We start from the raw sequence: 22,723 nt of genomic DNA, 5'->3' as shown, positions 1-22,723 counted from the left end.
TTTGAATTTTCCTCACGAAATTAAAAAAAGGATCACAATCCAAACTTTAATTTAAATTTAATAAAGTTTAAAAGATATGTGTGACCGCATTAGAAGAAACAAATACAAATGATTAAATCTTACCCCTTTATCGACACAATAGCGCTTTAATTCAGCTACACTACCCCTAATGTCTAGCTTTCCTTCTGGGTTCAGTTGTCACAATTAATTTAAATAATGAAATTAATGACAGTATGAATATTCAAATAAAATTTGGTAAATTTAAAGTTCAGTGAGATACGCGAAGTGTTAAAGTTTGTTGATAGATATGTGCGCATAAGGAAAACGAATCCAGTTTGGGGAATATAGCCGTCTGATAACTTCGGGTCATTTACGTCTGATAAATTAAATACGTGTTAGTATCCATAAATGGCTAAAATTAAAACATATTTGTTATGAGAAAATTTCAAAATGAGAGTATAATTTGATAGCATTTATAATAATTCTTGGCATTTCGTCTCCTTATTTGGCGACATTTTCTCTAAAACATGCTAAATTTGCCTCGTCCAAGGGTTAATTGACATGAAATACATTTAGATGCTAAGTAATTAATCTTGAGATGGCGGTTCAGAAACTACAGATCTCCTCCTTTGAAAGTTAAACTTTATTGAGTCTAGTTTAAACTTAATCTGAACATGAAAAAACTAAAGAATCTCAATCAATTTAAGAACAATATCTGAATGAGTTTACAAATGCAAAATTCGTCTATGAATGCGTCCATGAGTTGTTTTGAAGACAGTTTATGAAATATACTTTGAAAAGTAAATAAATCGGAAGGAAAACCACATAATTAAAATGAACATTGGCTTTAGTTGGTGTCTTCTTCATTCAAGATTGATGGGAGGGGCCGGGTTCCTGGGGACACCCTCGTTGTTGTCCAACTCTTCTTTTTTTTTAAGCCTGACGGAACCGGAAATTGGTCGATGAAGTCAAAAAAAGGCTCTCGTTTGACGCTGCTGACATCGATGTTGAGACATTCAGAGTCGGAAACCATTTCTTTCTTTATGGTTGCGGTCTCAGCATCAGGTTCGCCTACTTCCGCTTTCACGGCATGGACGCGGTGATGCTTCCCAGTGAGAGATTTAATCTGCTCCTTCGTCACACGTCGCAGTAGCACCAAACAATACCTGCCCCCCTTTTGACGACCAGAGAAGTCAAATTGACGTGGTTGTGATTGGCAGGCTAGTTCTGGCTGGTGACTGTTCGATGCGACAATTTGGTTTCCAGATGGACCATGAACTCGAAGGGGACCTTGGAGGGTTTTATTGGTAGCGCAGTTCCGGTCGCCACAGGGGCATTTGTGGGTCTTTTCCACTTGAGAGTGACGTGCTCTCTTGTGGCGAATTAAATAACGCTTTGTTGCAGACACGTAACTACACTGGTCGCATTGGAATGGTTTTTCGCCGGAGTGAGTTCTTCTGTGTCGATTCAAATCATCCTTCGTTGCTGACGCGTAGCTACACTGGTCACACTGAAATGGTTTATCACCCGAATGAATTCTTTTGTGGGCAATCAAATGACTCTTCTGTGCAGAGGCATACGTACACTGGTCACACTGAAATGGTTTATCACCCGAATGAGTTCTTTTGTGGGCAATCAAATGACTCTTCTGTGCAGACGCATACCTACACTGGTCGCACTTAAATGGTTTTTCACCCGAATGAGTTCTTCTGTGGCGAATCAAATCACCCTTCTGTGCAGACGCGTACTCACACTGGTCACACTGAAATGGTTTATCACCCGAATGAGTTCTTTTGTGGGCAATCAAATAACTCTTCTGTGCAGACGCGTACCTACATTGGTCACAATGAAATGATTTATCACCCGAATGAGTTCTTTTGTGGGCCATTAAATAACGCTTCTGTGCAGACGCGTACCTACACTGGTCGCACTGAAATGGTTTTTCACCCGAATGAGTTCTTCTGTGGCGAATCAAATCACCCTTCTGTGCAGACGCGTACTCACACTGGTCACACTGAAATGGTTTATCACCCGAATGAGTTCTTTTGTGGGAAATCAAATGACTCTTCTGTGCAGACGCGTACCTACACTGGTCACACTGAAATGGCTTTTCGCCGGAGTGAGTTCTTTCGTGGACAATCAAATAACCCTTCGTTGCAGACGCGTAGCTACACTGGTCGCACTGAAATGGTTTTTCACCCGAATGAGTTCTTCTGTGGCGAATCAAAGCACTCTTATGGCTCGTTGCGTAATCGCACTCTGTGCACTTGAACTTCTTGTCTTCTCGGCCACTCATTTTGCCTCAATCACGCTTTATAAGTTTAATTCAAAGATTCTTTTGGAATTTCTCTCGCAAATACAACCAGAAAGTCTTGCATTGTTCGTTATCGATAAAACCACTTCTAGAAATCCCTAAAATAGAGTAAAATTTAAATAATAAAAAATTTCGATAAAAACAGATTCGGCGGCCAGCCCTCCTAATAGTAAGATTTCAATGTCAACATTTATGTTCGACTCACGCGAGCCAACATTTTTAGCAATCTAGGTTGGCTGACACGAGATAGAAACCGCATAGATACGTTTCTGTTCCACAGCGTAAAATCCCGAAAAATTACAATTTTTACGTCTATTTACAGGAAAACTCCTTTGGAAGGTCTATTCGGGATTCTCGGGAAATGTTACACGGACAATTACCAAAGCCTTTTTTTTAATTTTCTGCATTTTTCAGAAAAAAATTATTTAATTGCATGATAAGCCGAATATATTTAGCAAATTTAAATTTTGCCGCATTTTTACCTCATTTTGTCGAATCCAAAAGTAAAACTAACCTCTAGATTAGTCTAGAATAAAACAGAGGTGGGCAAAAATTGTGAGCGAATTCTGAAATGAACGCTCAGACCTTTTTAACTTGAGTGATCAAGTAAGCTAGTGCTCAATACTGGCGATGCTATTTTCTCTCTCTTAAACTGAACCAGCTCAGGCCGAGCGCCGTGAAATTCTCTTAGTCACTGATCGTTCGCGGCGAGGGGTCGGACACTTGTCGTTATTTTGTACGGGATTTCGTAGAGATTTTGGCGATTTTTTCATTACTTTTTGAAGTGATTTTGGGATTTCAATGTTAATTTACCATAGAGAGAGTTGAAAGATTTTGCGATTTTAGACAATGTGTACGGGATTTTGGTAAATGTCCGACCCCTCAGTTCGCGGTGCGTTGAGCGAAATCGGCTGATCGACACGCTAGCCTGCTCAATTTGAAGCGCCACGTCCTTCAGCGGTGGGATAAAGGCTGGTTTACATTAGTGCTAAACGCCACGACAGTGAACCATAGAGATAGAAAATAAATAGAGGGAAGATTACCGCGATAAGGCACCCCTGTTTTTGACCGGGAAAATTCATCCCCCCCCCTACGCATGTATGAAAGCGGAGATGGGCAGAATTTGCAGCGTCATCTATCTTTTCTTTGTTTGTATCAAATGACAGTTGATTTTCAAAAAGGCATAATGTATTTCATTTCACCGCGCGTCGATGGCGCCACATAATCTGCCTATCTCATGGCTGCCTACATTGGCGAAAAGGGGGTCGGCACTCACGGTCAACTTCGTCAGATATAATAGGGCCTCTATTTCTTTTCTATCTCTATGTGGTGAACGTCGACGCGAAAATTTCCCGTTAGGCCTAGTGCAATATTTTTGCGGCGACTGTCACCGTTGTGGCGTTTTTGCCCTATTGTAAACCAGCCCTAATTCGTTCACTAGAAAGCGCTGACGGTGGGCTGAGTGAGATCACGCCGAGAGAAGCGGTAGTTTTTTAACATTGGAATTTCTCAACCCACTGAGCGACGGGATAGTCTTTCTTCCGGAATTCGCTCACAGCGCGGTGAGAAAAAATTATACAAATAATATTTTATTTAATCAATGTACTTTTTTATGAAATAATTTATAAGAAATGAAACTTTTTTCCCACAGCGCTTTGAGCGAATTCCGGGAAACAGTCTACCCCGTCGTTCAGTGGGATGAGAAATTCCAATGTTAAAAAACTAGTGCTTCTCTCGGGTCCTACGGCATCTTTTGAAATTTGAATAAATACGATATTCGTTACCAAGGGTTAGCTATAAATTTTGGTAATTTCTATACATATCTTTTGAATCGATCCAAACAAATTTTAAATTATTATCTTGCTTACCTTAATTAAAGTAAATTGATAATACTTTGTATTAGTAGAGGAATTGTTTGTAGAATTAGGAGTTATTATCTTTGAAAGTTACGCGCGAATCCGCAATCATCGCTCACCAACTGGTGTCTATACCACCGTCAATCTGCCAGAAAAAAAGGGGGAAAGCAGTAAGAGACGTTTTCCTATTTATATTCCGGATATCGCTGGACTCCAAAAAATATCAAAAACCAAAGACGAAATTAAACAATATACATTTTTTTATAAACGAAAAATGAAACGTTTTTACTGATAAATTTTATTATAAACTATTGTTTTTTTATATATTAGATATTACGTATCCAAATCAAAATACAAAACTAAACATCATATATTTTCTTAAGACGTAAAAAACTAATAATAAAGATAATTATATATTATTATTTTGGTTTATATTTTTTATTTTAATGTATTTTTTCGCCTACCACAACAATTTTCCTTTACCCTTTAGAATGTTACCTTGTTGGTCGAGTTACCTCGAATGGTTTTCTTAGCAGAATGATTTTTCCGGTATTACAGAAGCGGGTTTAATAACCAAATCACAGATTGAAGGGAGGGATCAAATTTGCCACTTTATAGCGCCATTACCGCACATAGAGACGCCCTGAAAACAAAATGACTAACACTACTAATTGTACCCTTAAGAATGTTACCTTGTTTGTCGAGTTACCTTTTAACGTTTTCCTTAAAGAGCTATAGTACCAATAAGTACCATTTTAGAACATAAAATGAATCGCGGTTTTTGTTATATGGTATTTATTTTTATATGATTTGGCTTATGTAATAATCATTTTATAAAATATATAATTAACAAATGGTTTTTGTTTAATTATTGTATTACAAAATATTCCAAAATTTATTTTGACTTCGTGATTTTGTACTGGTTTTTATTGACTTGTATGGCTTTTTTTCGTTGACCGCATTTATAAATTTTTATTTCTCGTTTTAAAGTGTTTATACATTCAATAAAATTGAGGAAGGTTCTTCTTAAAAATCTAATTGTCTCCGACAAGGGGAGAGTCCCTTTATTTTAGGGTTATCTTTCATATAAACCTCGTGGAACTTTAGATCCTCTATAAAATATGGCGTTAGATCTAGCAACGCAAAAGCTTGTGTGCGTGATAATTGAGGGTTTATTCTCTGCTCATGTTCAATCCAGTTGTTAATTTTGTTTCATAACAAAATTTGATGTTTATAAAAGGCTAAAGTGCCAGTTAACCCATGCTTGTTAGCGTTTTTTAGCAGTCTTTCGTCCGCAGTTTGAACTGGACTTCTTTCTAGTAATTATTTTCCTGTTGGGTTAGGCACCAAGGGCCATCGATATCCAGTGTTAAACCAATGATTGTATTGTTCTTGAGCCCACAAGAAATCTGTGTGATTTGGATTTTCCAATATATATAGTAAATCTTGTGGTAAATAATGTTCTCCTTGCGAGTTGAATGTATCCTTTATATCTGATTCCAAAAGTGCCACAGTTTCGAATTCCGAATAGTCAAAATCAGTGTTCTTTATTTCCACAATTCGTTTTCAATTTAACCCAACTGCACTAATCATTTTAAAAACAATTTTTTTCCTTTCTTCGTTCACCACATGCAGATCTATTGGTTTACTCTTACCTTCGTTTGGCGATAAATTGTGTTTAAGTGAACCACCGCCTGTTAGATTTGTAACGGAAGACCATGGCGTGGTATTTTCTTTGATGGAATAGTCGTGATCCTTTAAACTAAACGCAGTCTTAGATGCTAATTTAGGTTGTTCATAGACTACATGAGTTCTTCAAATAAACTCTGAATTTGTTTCTTTTGATTTATAAAGATTAAAAATTGACACTTTGGGTATTTTCTTGTAAAAACCCTCCTTTCGAGATTTGACTTTCTTTCGTGCATGGTCCTTACCCTGAACAAGTCGCAATTTCTTTCTTTTAGAACTATTTGGTAATGGCCTGACTCTTATCTCCGTTATATCACAACGTTTTTCTGATTTTAGGAAGGGGCTGCTAAAATAACTTTTCAAATTATTGGTTTTTAATTCGTCTCTTTTTGTATGGATATTATTAGGTTTATAGGTATCTTTCAACTCGCGATACCTACGAGCTTGATTTGGCGCTTGTTTATTTGAAAGGATTGCACTGCGGAGCATTAAGTCTTGGTGTAATGTCGCCAATTTCTTAACTGCTACATCAACTCTATGCATTTGGTTGAAAATTCCATGTTCTTTGATAATTTTATGGAAACATTCTACGTGCCCTTGAGTATGAGCTTGATTATCGATATAATTAACAAGCCCCTCTATGAAATTATTCCGAAGTTTAGAGGTTCGTGGAACACATTGAGATTGAAATTCAAAATGTCTACTTAAATCACCCGAAAGAATTCTAGTCCAAAGAGGAAGTGTAGTAAAATAGTTTTTTTGCATGTATTCTAAGAATTCAGCACCAAGGCAATCATTTTCAACTTTGTCACTCTCAATTCGGTACTTGGCAATATCAGACTTTGCCTCTTGTATTATACTATCGCATAAATGTTTGAAATATGGAAATTTTCCACCAGATAAAAGATCCAATTCTTCGTCGTAACATGCCTCATGCGAACTAGAATCGCCATCTTCCGATGACTCGGAAATATAAATTTCCAAATAATCTTTTAACTTCCCTTGTAACTCATTAACATAGCTGGAAATCTTATCTAAATGCTTCTCAAAGAAACTGTTTTTAAATTTGGAAAGGAGAACAACAGCGACGCTGTAGATTTTGTTTTTCACTTCCTCTAATAGGGAACTGTTAATTATTATACTTACCATATACATTCCTAATTCTCGCTTTTTATTATAGCATTTCTTTGCAAGAATACTAGCATCTTTCATCATATGACAATTTCCACACTGTATTATAGTCATATCTAAGTCATTTTCAGAAACTTGGCCGATTAGAATATTTTTACATTTTTCCAAGTAGATTTCTAACGTCATGTTATTAAATTCCTTTAAAGCAGCGCTTATTACAACTAAACTTCTATCGCTAGAAATTATAGCTGGTTTCCTAATATCGGCACGTCTTGCTCCTAGGAGAGATTCCTGTGCCCTTAGAAAACTAGAAAGCCAGTTTTGAATAATATTCAAACTTTGATCGTCCGTTAGTAATTCGGCCGAAGGTATTGGGACTGAAGTTTCACCTTCTTTATTCGGATGTCTCTTTCCTGCTTTTTGGGCGACCGAGCCCGTTGCATCCCAGAATATAATATCTCATTTACAGTTATCACGAAATAAGGCGACTGACTCTTTCGACTACATATATATAAAATGAGGGGAAATACCTACTGTCTGTACATATTTTCCATATTGTTTATGTTGGGCTAATAAGCGAAGGCTTAGGTAGAGGTCTCTAGCCAACTGCTCTTCTCGGAATGCCTCAGCTTTGGCTTGTCTTAAGGTACCGGATCGAATAACTGAATTCCTTAAATTAAATCTACTCAAATCATCGCTCGAGACCAGGCTGTTTAATTTGTGTAGTGTTTGTAAAGTTTTCAAAGATGGGTGTCGCCTAAATTCATCTTTGACTTTCTCTCTTTTTCTACCATTTAATTGGGTGCATGCCATCACACCTGATTTATGACTAGGATTAGTTAAATGTATAATTTCGCCGTGAAGATCTTCAAATATATTGACCCTATATTCTGCTGGGCATGGGTTTTCTGCTAATTTCTTTCTAGAGCAGTAAAGATTGCACGTAAAGATGACACCGCTTGGTGAATTGACTGGTGCGTAATTGTAACTGATATTACACATGCAAATGGGACTTTTTATCGTCAATATTTTATCAAGTACTGGTTTGTAATATTTTGGGTTTAAGGAAGTACGGGAATATTGCCATTTGCTCATCTTTTCCCACTCAGCAAGGGACATGTTAAAACTGACATTTTTTGTTGAAGACTCGTTTAGCCCGATTTCACTTGCGGGAGAAAATATCATTTATGGGTACTTCTTCAGTTTCATAGGTTTTGGTTTCAAGCGAATCATTAGAAGTCTCAGAAAAGACAGTGCTATGGGGAGATAAATTCTTTTCCACAGGAGTGAAAATACCTTCATGAAGTTGAGAAGTTTCAGTATCCATAGCAGCGGGGCTACTAGTTTGGTAAAGAGGGTCAATATTAATGAGAAGAGGACTAAAAGGGTTAGGAGAAGGATCGTTTTCACGTAATGTTATCTCGTAATCTTCTAAAGGGTCTAATACTTGGATATCGTTAGTTCTATTTTCCAAATGAACAAATTGATCATTTCTTTCTAAAGCTTGTTCCTCGTTAGTTCTAGGTTCAGAATTAAGCAATTGAGTAGCGGCATTTCTTTCTGATACGGGCTTATCATTTTTTCTCAATTTAAAATTTAATAAATTATTACCATTTTCATTGAGAGCCTTATCGATTATTTTAACTTCTACTACCTCATTTTCCAATTTCACTAGCCTTTTATTCAATTTAGTGCGATTAACATGGCTCACAGGTTTTTTATCAATTTCGTAAAATGCCAAAACCCAGTCTTTACCTATATCTGGATTGTTTAAAACTGATTTACGAGAGTCGTCGTAACAACCCGAAGCCTGAAAGTTGTACTTCACGTACGCTAAATAATGACTTGATGAAACGTCTAAATCTCCTTGGTGCAATACGCAACTTTTTAAATACTAAGGAAATTCAAAGTATTGTATTTGAGATTGAAGTTGGCATGTTTGACGATTTTTGGTAAGACTCGGATCTAGTTTTCTTGGGCAGTTAAATGCCAGAATGCTGCATGGCTCTGAAATTTTAAATTCACAAGGAATAAAGCAGTTCTTACATTCCATTCTTACGCTTGTTTCTAGTTCCTTCACGTAGTCAACAATATTGCTTGTGGCTGTATCCAAAATAATGTTAAGGTTTTCGGAGTTTCGAAAAATTTCAAATTTGCAATACTTACAAGGTAACAAATATATCACGGCACATGGGAGCAATAAGATTAAAAAAATCTACAGGATCGTAAATTTGCCCAAGCTGGTAATGAACACTCATGTTTAATTTATTACAAGAAATTTTTTCAATATATTTTAAAATTGGTAAAACTTTAGCAGTTGATACGCTATACTTTGATGTCTCTTTAAATGCGGAGACAAAAGATTTAAGTGTTGCGTCCGAAATGGAACAGTTTTGAAACGAAATAAGTTCCAACAAACTTTGCAAAAGTGACGAAAACCAACAATTCTGGTACGCATTCTCATTCCCGCGTCTCATAGCTTTTAAAAGACACGTAGAGCAACTAAAATTTTTGTCCCCCTTGATACGGTTTTCAGTATTTGGCCTTTCGCTAAAGCCAATGCACTTATTATGAAGCCAGGCTTTACAGGATGTGCATTTGAAATACATATTCCCATCATGTGGTTTGTCACAAATACAGTATTTTTGATTTCCATTTATTTTAGTCCCATATTGAAAGTCTTTGTCAAAATTTGGTTTATTTTTTCTTGTGGTACGACGTTTGTTTGATTGCAAAATTTTATTTGACGCCATTTAACACTGGTACGTGAGATATTTGTAACTCATCAATGGGCCTACTAACATTTTGTTTATCGACTACTATGATAGCTTTGTTATCAATATTAGATGGTCCATTTATATCATCTACGCTATGCAAAATCTCAGAATCATTATCAGCAACCAATAAATCGTTATTATATTGCGTTTTTTTCTAGAAAACAAAGTTTCAGCTTCTACATTATTAAAGTTATTGTTTGGAGAATGGATAGGATCCTTTTCAAGCATTTCCTTAAAATATGCTTTCATTACACATTTATTTTGATTGTAGTTTTTCGAGTAAAAAATGGCCGCACGCTTTAGGCTTCTTTTACTAACGTTGAGATTAGAAGCCACTCGTACCCATTTTTAGTGGCATTTCACATCAAATTCAGCACCCCTGCTTCGTTCGTAATTGATCACCTCAATCATTGCATTTGCCAATTCACAATTAGATATCTAAAACTAATTTTTTATATGTCCTCAAGAATCTAATCTCAGTTGGTATTTCAACAAGAAAAGTGTGTGAAAAACTAATCTTTAGTTTCAATATTTTCTTAAGGGACCATAAGTATCGAAAAACCGGTAATTGCGACCCGCTTGGAGCTTTCCAGCATTAAACGTGCTAGTGCCCAAAATCAAAGCTTTCCATGTAAAAATGAACCTTATCTGAAGTAGTTCGAAAAGGCCTAACCATCAAATTGGAACAAATGTACCAATTCACCCTGTTAATGTACGAGTCTCCCCTCGAAGTAGTACAAACAAGAAACGTCCGATGCTTTAATAACGAAATTGGAGTACGATATCTTAATCTATGGAAGTTCAAAATGAAAAAGAAAAATGTCTGACCCAGAAAAAAAAGCACTGGTAGTTCAAGTAGAGACTTCAGAAGATCTTAAGAAGCTGAAAAAGTATTGGGGTATCGACCGCTCTTAGCGATTTAGTAAAAATCTAGTACACATAATTTAATAACACATGGGTTATGATTTCTGCCGTTGAGGAAGATGTTCCTAATAAATTACTATAGTGAGTTGCAGGCTAAGAAAGACAAAATATATAGTACAGTCGGCGCAAGGATACCTCAGATTGTTTCCGGTTAGTCGACCGCGCGAAATTTAAATTTGGCCACTTTACGGTCAAATTCGAATTTTGCTATTATCGTCGGCTTTTTGCGCCATCTAGAAACTGAAATTGGAATCTTTATTTTTCAATTTCAAGTTGTGGGGGCGAGCAAATTTAAAAGATAAGACTTTCCTATCATTCTTAAATTTAAAATAGTATGCATAATTATTTGTTTTTTTTGTAAACAAACGAGCAATAATATTCAAATAAACAGACTAAGACTTTATTTGATAAGACTAGAGAAAACATATTAACTGAAAAAAATTATTGGATATTGTCAATTTATTATAACAAAATCAATGAATTCTAAACAAATAAAACAATAAGAAATCAATTATCACATTCCTCGGGACCACTATTATCAGTGTCCGTTTCGCTTTCCGAACTGCTTTCTTCGGTGCTACTAAAAGTAATCTGGAATACATATTGCTTTTGCAAACTTTCTCGTAAATTATCAGCCTCCCACATCATTCGTTCAACCACTTGATGATACCATCTTTTCTTGTAGCCATGGTTGGTATAACTTCTAATTTCTTACTGTGGTAAGACGCGTTATCCATTACAATAACGCTTCTTGGTGGAATGTTAGGAAGAAGTTTCTTTTCAATTTAAATTGCAATATGTGGCCAGTTCAGCTAATTTAAATTTATTTGTACGTCTTACCAGTTAAATCGGCAGTTAAAATATTTGGAGCTTCCATTATCGAACTTTCTATAGCAAAATATTTCAGATGTATTCAGTAATTAAACTAACGAATACATGAAATTTCAAAATAAAGATTCCAATTTCGGTGTCTAGATGGCGCTAAAAGACGACAAAAATAGCCAAATTTGAATTTGACCGTTAAGGGGCTAAATTTAAATTTCGCGCGGTCTACTAACCGGTAAGATCCGAGGTATCCTTGCGCCGACTGTACTATATATTTTGTCTTTCTTAGCCTGCAACTCACTATAGTAACGAACTTGCTTTTGAAGAAAAGGATGAAACTCAAAGTTATCTTCTTAAAACCGTAGTGGGATCGATTTCACTATTTCGGCTCGAAATATGTATGATTCAATCATAAATTGCTGAGTAAGCGATGACATAAGCGAAAGCGACCATAGGATATCTACAATGATATTCAGGAGTTCTCACACGGAGGGAAAGGTAATGCGACTGAAAGATCTAGATGTAGATCGATTTAAAGGTGAAATTAACTTATTTTGTAATATTTTCAAGAAATTTCCGCTACATAAGGCAGATCAAATTTGATATTATGCATTTTATCCTGCCATGGTAGACGGGAGAATTTGAGAAAAACGGATGGACAAATGCAAACTTCATAGGCAGAAGCCGAGATACAGGACTTTAGGAATACTGTAGAACAGACAAAATAAAATTATATTTACTATTTAAGGCGCTGCAGTACATATATTTGGTAATACTATATATATATATATTTACTATTTAAGGCGCTGCAGTACATATATTCGGTAATACTATATATATGTATATATATAAAAATATGTATATATATTTATATTTATATTTATATTTTTATATTATTTTTAAGGTTTTATTAGAGTTTTTTTCTATTTTTTCTAGGCTAATACCCAAGGCACCACTTTAGGCCTAAGCAGGGGGTAGAAACGTAAGCTAAATGCGCTACGTGTTGCCGCTATTTTTCCGAAATTTTCTCGCACTAAGCTTCTTACAAGGATGCTGGCGCGTTCATCCCTCCTACTTCACCTCCCTTCCTATCCTCCTTGGGAGAGGTGGGGGTGAAAGTTTAGACTGAAAAGTTTCAGCGGGTTCGTCTGCTTCGGTATCTGGACCTCGTTCGGGCCTCGGGCTAAAAATGGATCACGCTTATTGACAAAAGAAACAACCCAAATCTAACAAGTTGGCAAGCCTAAATATACCTCTCCTCGGAAGAATTGTCCCTAGCGGTATTCATTTGTCGAGATGACCCTTAAAGATATATCGCCGCAATTCCGAGTTATTTACTAAAAACGTTATCCCGGTTCAATCCCGCCCGGTTTAAAATTTTAATTATAATTAAAATAAATGAGACGAAACAACCGAGTATAATTTATTCAGAATATTATAAATTAAGTAGTTACAACAGTGAGTTAGACGTACTAAAACAATTCACAATTGAATTTAACCCTATTTACGGTACAAGTTTATCAGCTAAATATAATACGAAGCCAATTTTAATGAAAGAAATATCTACAGAGGGTATTTGTATTTTTCTCGCTTACGAAATACTTGCCGCTCATTTTATTTCAACACTCGCCCTTGATGAAGATACCGTAGAATAGCTATATTCGATATCGGGTAATCTAGGAGCAACAAACACAAGGAGAACGCATCTAGCCTTTAAACACGCTAACGAAGGGTTGTGTACGAATTTTATTGGACGAGAGTCACGAGCCTTTACGCTGAACGTTTTACAGGTGGGGGGGGGTTGACAATTTCCAAATTTCCCCCTTCCGACGGCAGCAGGCGCTAAAGCGTCTAGCCAATGAAAAATATGAACAAGAAAATCCACGACTTTTGAGGGGTTGCGTACTCCTTGTGTGGGGTGTTGTGTTTGTTGCTCATAGTGTTAATGGACGACTCGTAGATTTCCTGTTGACTTTGTGACACATACGGCATGAAAAATACCAATACCGTCCAATTTGAAATATCATATAATGACTCGCACACCCAGGAAATCAATGACTGCATTAGGAATCGTAGATGTCCAAATATCCACACCAATAAAAAATGTATTAACAAGAAGCGAAAAACTTACCATTCACAAAGCACAGAAAGCCACTTGACTAAACGACAGCTCGTATATCAATAAATGACCGTAGACGGAATAGTTAGGGCTCTTTATAAATAAAAACAAACGAACTTAATTGATGAACTGCATTAAACATCTTAATCAGTCGAGAAAACGTTTAAAATAAATTACGAAGTAATGACGACCCAGTTAAAAACCAGACCAACATAAGTGTAAGCGCACGATGTATACAACTCGATAAAAATATACGACTGAAAAACGAAATAAAATACAAATAAAACGAAAGATATTTAAAATAAAAAAAAACTGATTCTAATAAAACGTGAAAATACCCTCCACGTCACGCACATTCGAAATACGCAGAAGTAACGTTATACTATATCCAGTTTAAAATATTAGAGTATCAAAAAATAAAAATAACGAATAGAAAAATACACAATAACCACCCAATCAATCAGACTTCAGAAACAAAACTCATAGAAAAATATTATAACGCAGTCAAGCAATCAGACTTCAGAATCAAAATAATTCAAAGAAAAATATTATAACGCAGTCAAGCAATAAATTAGTTCAAATACTTAGAAATCAAGCAATAGAAAATATAATATCAAGAAGCGCAACACCTTACCATTCACAAATACGATTTTTCACGTTATTATAATGAAACCGGTTAAGCTTTTGGGCATGACTTACGCTCTGAAAGGTTCCTCTAAGACTGGACGATTTTGCGGGAAAAAAGAAATAAACTTAAAATATAGTAGATACAAATATAAGACAGAAAAACCAACAATACCAAAGATTAGACAAAAAAGAACGTAATAAGTCAATAAGAAGGAGCTGGAGAATACGCATCCATAACAAACGTAGCGACGGTGGGCGTTAACGAAAAAAAAAACTCAACGCAATCACAAAATTATTCGTTAACGCTTACCGTTTTGCCAACCTTTAAACTGGTAAAACGGTTGTTCGACTGCGTACGCAGTGATTACCCTTGGCCCCGAAAATGCGAACGCATTCGCAGGCCACACACACCCACACACACAGAGACTGACACGCTGGTTGTATAACCCCTCCTAGGGGAGGTAAAAAGCCGAATGGTTAGTATTACAATTTTAATTATCATCGATGTAGTCATCTATTGTTTGTTTTAAATATAATTTCAGGGTAAACTTTAAAAAACGCCTCAAAATTAATATCTTTACCCAATGAAAAGATTGAATCTCCTGATTTACCTTTTGTAAAAAAAAGTTTTAAATGCTTAATTTCAAATGGTTTTTCTATATTTTCATTCTTTTTAAACAACTTTGCTTAGAAAAAAATTAAGGCAAATCCAATAAAAATGAAGACAAATGAAGCCTTCCATTACTTGTCCATATTTACAATTGAAGGCACCAACGTATTAATAAACTTCGCTACAATTTCAATTTAACCGAACTTATGATTAAAGATGATTTGTGATAGTTCTAACAACTCTTGAATTGGTAAGATTTTCCCATATTTAGTTTACACCTTGGTAAAATAAAATAAACCTTAGTTTAATATTATATCTGGTTAATGTAACTTAAAACAAATACCTTTGAAATCCAATCAGTAAAATAAAGAAAAATTACGCTTCAAATCAAACTTGGTCGAACCCTCGGGCCTCGTCCTCCAGTCCCGATTTTTTTGTTTAAACTGCCAGCAGCCAGCACCGACCGCGGACACGAGATTTAAAACTGAACCGAACTGAATTTTTCAGACTTTTTACCCCCACGCTATTACATTGCCCCCCCGCAACTAGGGAATCGCATGGTTAGACGGGAGCCCGTAGGAATCTCGCCGCATTTCCAATATAGGGTACATAGTCTAGATTATCTTTGACTGGCTGCATGGGGCCCGAAAAGAGCGTTCTATAAAATCGGCGCGGTGTTCTTTCCCCCTTTTGAGTTCGGAGGAGGTGAAGGTTTGGCCGGTTTTTTAGAGAAAATATTTATCTGGCAAACCCGTAAGAAATGGAATGCCGTCGATTTTTAGACGAGTGTCTCAATCCCGATCCTGTACGCATCTCTGATTCGCTGTTTTTCTCGTCTGCTTTCGTGGCGTCGTCTGTTTAACGAATTAGGAAAGTTTAAAATTCAGGGTTGTACATTTTGTAAAATAGATTAGTAAACTGTGACAGTTAGAGACTAAAAAATTAAAATTTTCAGATATTTTAACATCATTATCATAGTTTTAAATATTACATCTACACTAGCCTATTAGTGTCTTCAACAATTACAAACCTAAATTTAGCTAATATTTTTTAGAGTGGGAAATTTTATTGACATGGACTTAGTAAAGTCAAAAATTATTACATTTGATACTATAATGAACAGAAAATAAAGTTGAATATGCATGAGAAAATTTCAATGGTGTTCTTATACATTCAAGATTAAAACGTGTTTTTAAAAAATCATTTATATAACCACAAAAAGCAGACGAGAAAAACAGCGAATCAGAGATGCGAACAGGATCGGGATTGAGACACTCGTATTTTTAGGAGTAGTGTAGTTGCTAGCCTAGGCTTCACTAATTTCCGGCTTTCCGCGCCCTTTTTCTTATTTTAAATGATTTTTGTAATAAATGTATGATGGCAAATCCACGGGCTTAAAAATAAACTTAGATCATGCAAATATTCTTAACCCAAAACATACTTCAACACCTAGGGTCCCTCCTACAACTCCGCAAAGGTACGCCTCTAAAATATTCATATAAAGACAGGAAATAATCCGAATTATCTTAAACCAAAGATTAACAAAGGTTGTTAGTCCTGCTGAACTAGCTCTATAGTCTGTAATGGGGGTCCACTTTACTGTCTCTAGCCGCTGCTAGTCCGGGCCTGGCGGTGTATCTCTCAAGATGTCGTCTTCTCTTTTGTTTGCGCAATAGCTAAAAACCTTGTCATCTCCCACCACGACCAACATTTACAAACGAGGCAATCAACGCGAGGGGTGCTTTTATGTCCCGCCTTTTGGGTCAAAATATAGCTTAGGTATCTTGTTTAGATTTCGACGCTAGCTAAAAAAAGCCAGTACACGACGAGCGGACACTCGCTTTAAGGTGCTGCCTTGGTTATTATCACGGTATAATTACTCCAAAACCTTTTTTTGATTCAGCGTTATTCCAATCAAATTTACCCTTTATTTAATAAATTTGACATAAATTCAAATGTGATGTTTGACTAAATTATTTGCATTATCTCTTTAATATTTAGCAGTTGTTTTCAGGCATAACCCGATTTAAACATACCGAACCAATAACCAATAGACTAATACTACATATTGGTCACCCTCACTTAATAAAACAATCCCAATTTTTATCATTAAAAAATGCTTGTTTAAACAATTAAAATGTTTTTAATTGAAAAATAGAAATGAAAAATACACAAATGTAAATGAAGTTTAAAAGTTTCACGAAGGCAGTTAGAGCAACGTCTTGTTATAATGCCTGATCGAGGTGCTTCTCCTCGCCTCATTAACCTTCTTGCTGTAGCAACCATCAGACTGTTTCAGTATTTGAATATTCTGGTTATTATCAAATTTTCGCTTGGCGATATTGAACGGCGATGTAATTCCTTTCGTCATTTTTGAATTGTTTAAATATGAAAATTAATAAGTTTAAATTTCTAACTTCACTTATAAACCCTTCCCAAACAGTTTATATTGGTACATCAGAATGACACGGAACTCTGCATTAACCGTGTTTTTAAAAATTTGGCTTATGTTCATAAGATATTTTTGTTCATACATGTAGCTAAAGTAACTTTCATTCAGAGGTCACATTTAAAATATTAAAAATCTAACATTTGCGCAATCAATAATAAATGTAACACAGTCAACGAGATAATTATTTCACTGTCTACAACGTTTAAAGATTTCACCGATAAATGAGGAAGGTTTTAGCACTAATATCCATGCGTTTAACCCACCAACTAGGTTTTCCAGATAACTCTTTTCCAAAGTTATCTGATTAAAGAAAGGTCTAGGTAAATACAAAAAGCATTTGCAGAGGAATTTAAAGGGTTATTTTTAGTAGTATTTAGGGTTTCTGATTTAAACTAATATATAAGTTTAATTCGCTTTGATTTAAATCATTTATTTAATTAGCTTTGATTTAAATCATTTATTTAATTAGCTTTGATTTAAATCATTTATTTAATTAGCTTTGATTTAAATCAGTGACTTAATTCGCTTTGATTTAAAGCAGTGATTTAATTTATTTTGATTTAAATCAGTGATTTAATTTATTTTGATTTAAATCAGTGATTTAATTCATTGGGGTTTAAATCGGTGATTGAATTCATTTTTATTTAAATCGGTGATTGAATTAATTTTTATTTAAATCGGTGATTTAATTCATTTTTATTTAAATCAGTGATATCATTCATTTTTATTTAAATCGGTGATTGAATTCATTTTTTTTTAAATCAGATATTTAATTCATTTTTTTAAATCAGAGATTTAATTCATTTTTTTTAATCAGAGATTTAATTCATTTTTATTTAAATGGGTGATTGAATTCATTTTTATTTAAATCGGTGATTGAACTCATTTTTATTTAAATCAGTGATATCATTCATTTTTATTTAAATCAGTGATATCATTCATTTTTATTTAAATCGGTGATATCATTCATTTTTATTTAAATCGGTGATATCATTCATTTTTATTTAAATCGGTGATTTCATTCATTTTTATTTAAATCAGTGATATCATTCATTTTTATTTAAATCGGTGATATCATTCATTTTTATTTAAATCAGTGATAGCATTCATTTTTATTTAAATCGGTGATATCATTAATTTTTATTTAAATCAGTGATATAATTCATTTTTGTTTAAATCGGTGATATCATTCATTTTTATTTAAATCAGTGATAGCATTCATTTTTATTTAAATCGGTGATATCATTCATTTTTATTTAAATCAGTGATAGCATTCATTTTTATTTAAATCGGTGATATCATTCATTTTTATTTAAATCGGTGATTTAATTCATTTTTATTTAAATCAGTGATATCATTCATTTTTATTTAATTCGGTGATTGAATTCATTTTTATTTAAATCAGTGATATCATTCATTTTTATTTAAATCAGTGTATTCATTCATTTTGATTTAAATCGGTGATTTAATTCATTTTTATTTAAATTTAGTAAAAGCGTTAGAAAGTTGGGCATTTATCAAAGATAGCAAAACCTCTCGTAACTTGGGCCAATAGAGTGCGAGTTACACGGATTTTCCCCTGCTACGTCAATGGGGAACTAATATTTCGACTGGTCCGACTTCCGGATTAAGGATTTGATTATAGCTCTACTACTAATTGAAACAGGTAGTATTGAGAAAACATAACCATGGACAAGAGTGCAAATGATATACTTATTACGTTACTTATGATACCGTATAATTAAAACTTATTTTAGTAACAAACTACCGAAATGTAAGTCGATTCCATTCGGTCGTAAATTGGCCGCTAATGTGGCGCCATCTCTAGATTCCTTGCCGAACTAAAAGACAGGTTAAGCTCGCCCTAGAAAACGCGTAGAGTAAACGGCGTTACCACCATTAATAAAACCCACCGATGGACTGCAATGCAGTTAAATTACGCGAAAAAGGTAGAAAAGTCCATAATAAAAAGGGGGAAAAGGCTAAAACCTAACAAATTTATAGCCACTTAAGTACGAGATCTTGGTGTCGTTGTTGTTGGTCATTCTGCCAAAGTGGCTACTCGTGTTAACTCAATCGCTGGCCTAGGAATTTCTGCTTCTACAATAAAACATTTAGTAAAACTGTCTTGACGTCCCTTATCCACCAGTCTTTGATGATGGGTCTGTTATATGGTCGCCGTTATACCAAATTAACACGGAACTTACAAAATTGTTTTCCTCAACAACGTAATATTGGCTTGGGACTTTTAACGCCGTCGGTACGTCACAGAATCATTGATCTAGTGTTTCTGCGTGACATTTATCATGGACGAATTGATTGCTCACTTTGAGCCTTCCTCGGTTACTTAGACTCGTGGTCATCATGCGAAACTACGAAAACCTTTTGTTAAACTGTCAGTAAAACAACATCATTTTTCTGTGCGCGTTGTCAATGATTGGAATAGTCTTCCAGCATTTCGTACTGCAGTTAGTACTAGGGTAAAGGACAATGCATCCTAAGGAATTAATTACCTTTTTCTTTCTGTCATTTCGTTTATGTCCAAAAAATTCGTAACTTAATCCCCTTTACCCCCTAGTTCGAAGCGTTTTACCATTTAGTTAACTATGAGTTGTGGAGATGCTTGGTATCTTAAAAAAAATTGAAATTGTCTGTAAATCCCATACTGAAACGATCTAGGTACAATTGTTTAAATTGCTCATAAAAAGCCAACCAATATAATATTTTTATCTATCAAATTTCCTAGCTGTATGACAATTTCGAGCAATTTTTAACTAAGTAAAAATCACTAATGGACTAAAAAGCAGTTAAATTACACAAAAAAGTAGAAAAGCCCATAATAAAAAGGTGGCAAAAAAAGCTAAACCCTAACAAATATAAAGTAATTATATACATACATTTAGACGCTAAGTAATGATTCTTGAGATGGCGGTTCAGAAACTACAGATCTCCTCCTTTGAAAGTTAAATTTTATTGACTTTAGTTTAAACTTCATCTGAACATGAAAAAACCAAAGAATCTCCATCAATTTAAGAACAATATCTGAAACAGTTAACAAATGCAAAATTCGTCTATGAATGGGTCCATGAGTTGTTTTGAAGACAGTTTATGAAATATACTATGAAAAGTAAATAAATCGGAAGGAAAAACACATAATTATAATGAACATTGGCTTTCGTTGGTTTCTTCTTCATGTGGGAACTCGATCTTGATCGGGTGTCTCGGTTCGTTGGGACACCCTCGTTGTTGTCCCCAACTGGGCGATATTCCAACTCTTCTTTTTTTAGGACTTACGGAACCGGAAATTCGTCGATGAAGTCAAAAAAAGGCTCTCGTTTGACGCTGATGACATCGATGTTGAGACATTCAGAGCCGGAATCCATTTCTTTCTTTATGGTTGCAGTGTCAGCATCAGGTTCGCCAACTTCCGCTTTCGCGGCGTGGACGCGGTGATGCTTCCCAGTGAGAGATTTAATCTGTTCCTTCGTCAAACTTCGCAGTAGCACCAAGCAATACCTGCCCCCCTTCTGACGACCAGAGGAGTCAAATTGACGTGGTTGTGATTGGCAGGCTAGTTCTGGCTGGTGACTGTTCGATGCGCCAATTTGGTTTCCAGATGGACCATGAACTCGAAGGTGCCCTTGGAGGGTTCTATTGGTAGCGAATATCCGGTCGCAACAGGGGCATTTGTTGGTCTTTTCCCGTTCAGAGTGACGTGCTCTTTCGTGGCGAAGTAAACTGTTCTTATGTTTGGCCCGATAAAGGCACTTCGTACATCCAAAGGGCTTCTCGTTCGAGTGTCTTCTTTTGTGGCTGATCAAATTACCCTTAGTCGCAGACGCATAGCTACACTGGTCACACTGAAATGGTTTTTCGCCTGAGTTAGTTCTTTTGTGGACAATCAAATCACCCTTAAGTGCAGACGCGTAGTTACACTGGTCACACTGAAATGGTTTTTCGCCTGAGTTAGTTCTTTTGTGGACAATCAAATCACCCTTAAGTGCAGACGCGTAGTTACACTGGTCGCACTGAAAGGGTTTATCACCCGAATGAGTTCTTTCGTGGCGAATCAAATGACCCTTCTGTGCAGACGCGTACCTACACTGGTCACACTGAAATGGTTTATCACCCGAATGAGTTCTTTCGTGGAAAATCAAATGACCCTTTTGTGCAGACACGTACCCACACTGGTCGCATTGAAATGGTTTTACGCCGGAGTGAGTTCTTTTGTGGAGAATCAAAGCACTCTTGCGGCTCGTTGCGTAAACGCACTCTGTGCAGTGGAACTTCTTGTCTTCCTGGCCACTCATTTTGCCACAATCACGCTTTACAAGTTTGGTTCAAAGTTTCTTTTGGAATTATGATTTTGTCTCGCAAATACAACCAGAAAGTCTTGTATTGTTCGTTATCGATAAAACCACTTCTAGAAATCCCTAAATTACAGTTAAATTTAAATAAAAAGGAATTTTAAAATATTTCGTTAAAAACCGATTCGGCGGCCAGCCCTCGTAAGAATAAGATTTCAATGAAAACATTTATGTTCAACTCAGGCGAACCAACATTTGTAACAATCGATGTTGGCTAACACGAGTCACGAACCGCATAGATACGTGTCTGTTCCACAACGTAAATTCCAGAAATTTTTTCATTTAATGTCCACTTACAGGAAAACTCCTTTCGAAGGTTTTATCATTTTATTGGCAAGTGATCGCAAAATATTCTGTTCGGAGAGTTGATAGTCGGGATATTTTACACGGAACATTACCGAGGCCTTTTTAAAACCAAAATTTTTCTGTTTTTCTACGAAAAAAAAAGAAAAAAAAGGTTTTCATTCCATGTTTAGCCTAATATTTTTCGCAAATTTAAATTTCGCGACATTTTCGCCTTAGTTTGTCGAACCCAAAAGTAAAACTGTAACTATGGACCAGAGGTGGGCATTCTCAATTTAACCACTATCAAAATGAACACTCACAATTCTCAAAATTGCCTTTCTTACGTGAGCCAGGGTTGCCACAAAATTTTCAGATTCAAATTCTCTGTTTCCCCTGACCATTTTAACAGATTTTCCCTGACTTATTAAGGCCAAAATTTTTCAAGTAACGTCTATGACCACCCTTAACATGAATTGCGCTAAAAAATCCTGAAAAATTCCGTAAAGAAAACGTTTGGCCTCCTGGTGTCACTTAGAAAAAAATGATCAATGTTTTCAGATTCTACGCACAAAATCACATAAGAATATATAATGTTATGTTACATTTTATCGGTATTTAATTTTGGCCGCAAAAAGTCGATTTTAAAACACTGTGCGTCAGCGCCTAACTACTGAGCCGACTACCCCGTCGCTGGGGGAAATATTTCTAAAAAGTGAGAAGACCAACCCGGCGAAAGGCCAGAGAGGG

At 35.6% G+C, this 22,723-nt stretch overlaps 2 protein-coding genes across 2 annotated transcripts; both read right to left on the bottom strand.

Moving 5' to 3' along the window:
- Window positions 1-847: 847 nt before the first annotated feature.
- Window positions 848-21,714, bottom strand: LOC149951733 (uncharacterized). The gene is made up of 3 exons (XM_090169653.1): window positions 21,597-21,714; window positions 1,991-2,412; window positions 848-1,930 (listed from the first exon to the last, which is right to left on the bottom strand). Exons 2-3 carry the CDS (start codon window positions 2,294-2,296, stop codon window positions 848-850), a joined length of 1,389 nt encoding a protein of 462 aa, XP_090025779.1. The 5' UTR covers window positions 2,297-2,412; window positions 21,597-21,714.
- On the bottom strand, window positions 20,342-21,646 carry LOC149951734 (uncharacterized). The gene has a single exon (XM_090168185.1). The coding sequence runs from the start codon at window positions 21,632-21,634 to the stop codon at window positions 20,615-20,617; it is 1,020 nt and encodes a 339-aa protein (XP_090024311.1). The 5' UTR covers window positions 21,635-21,646; the 3' UTR covers window positions 20,342-20,614.
- Window positions 21,715-22,723: the final 1,009 nt, after the last annotated feature.

The sequence above is a fragment of the Leiobunum rupestre genome, chromosome 3, assembly GCF_980474605.1.
Source record: "Leiobunum rupestre chromosome 3, qqLeiRupe1.1.hap1, whole genome shotgun sequence".
Taxonomy (NCBI): Eukaryota; Metazoa; Arthropoda; class Arachnida; order Opiliones; family Sclerosomatidae; genus Leiobunum; species Leiobunum rupestre.
Note: the sequence above shows the minus strand (reverse complement) of the source record. Positions and strands in the feature narration are given on the sequence as shown.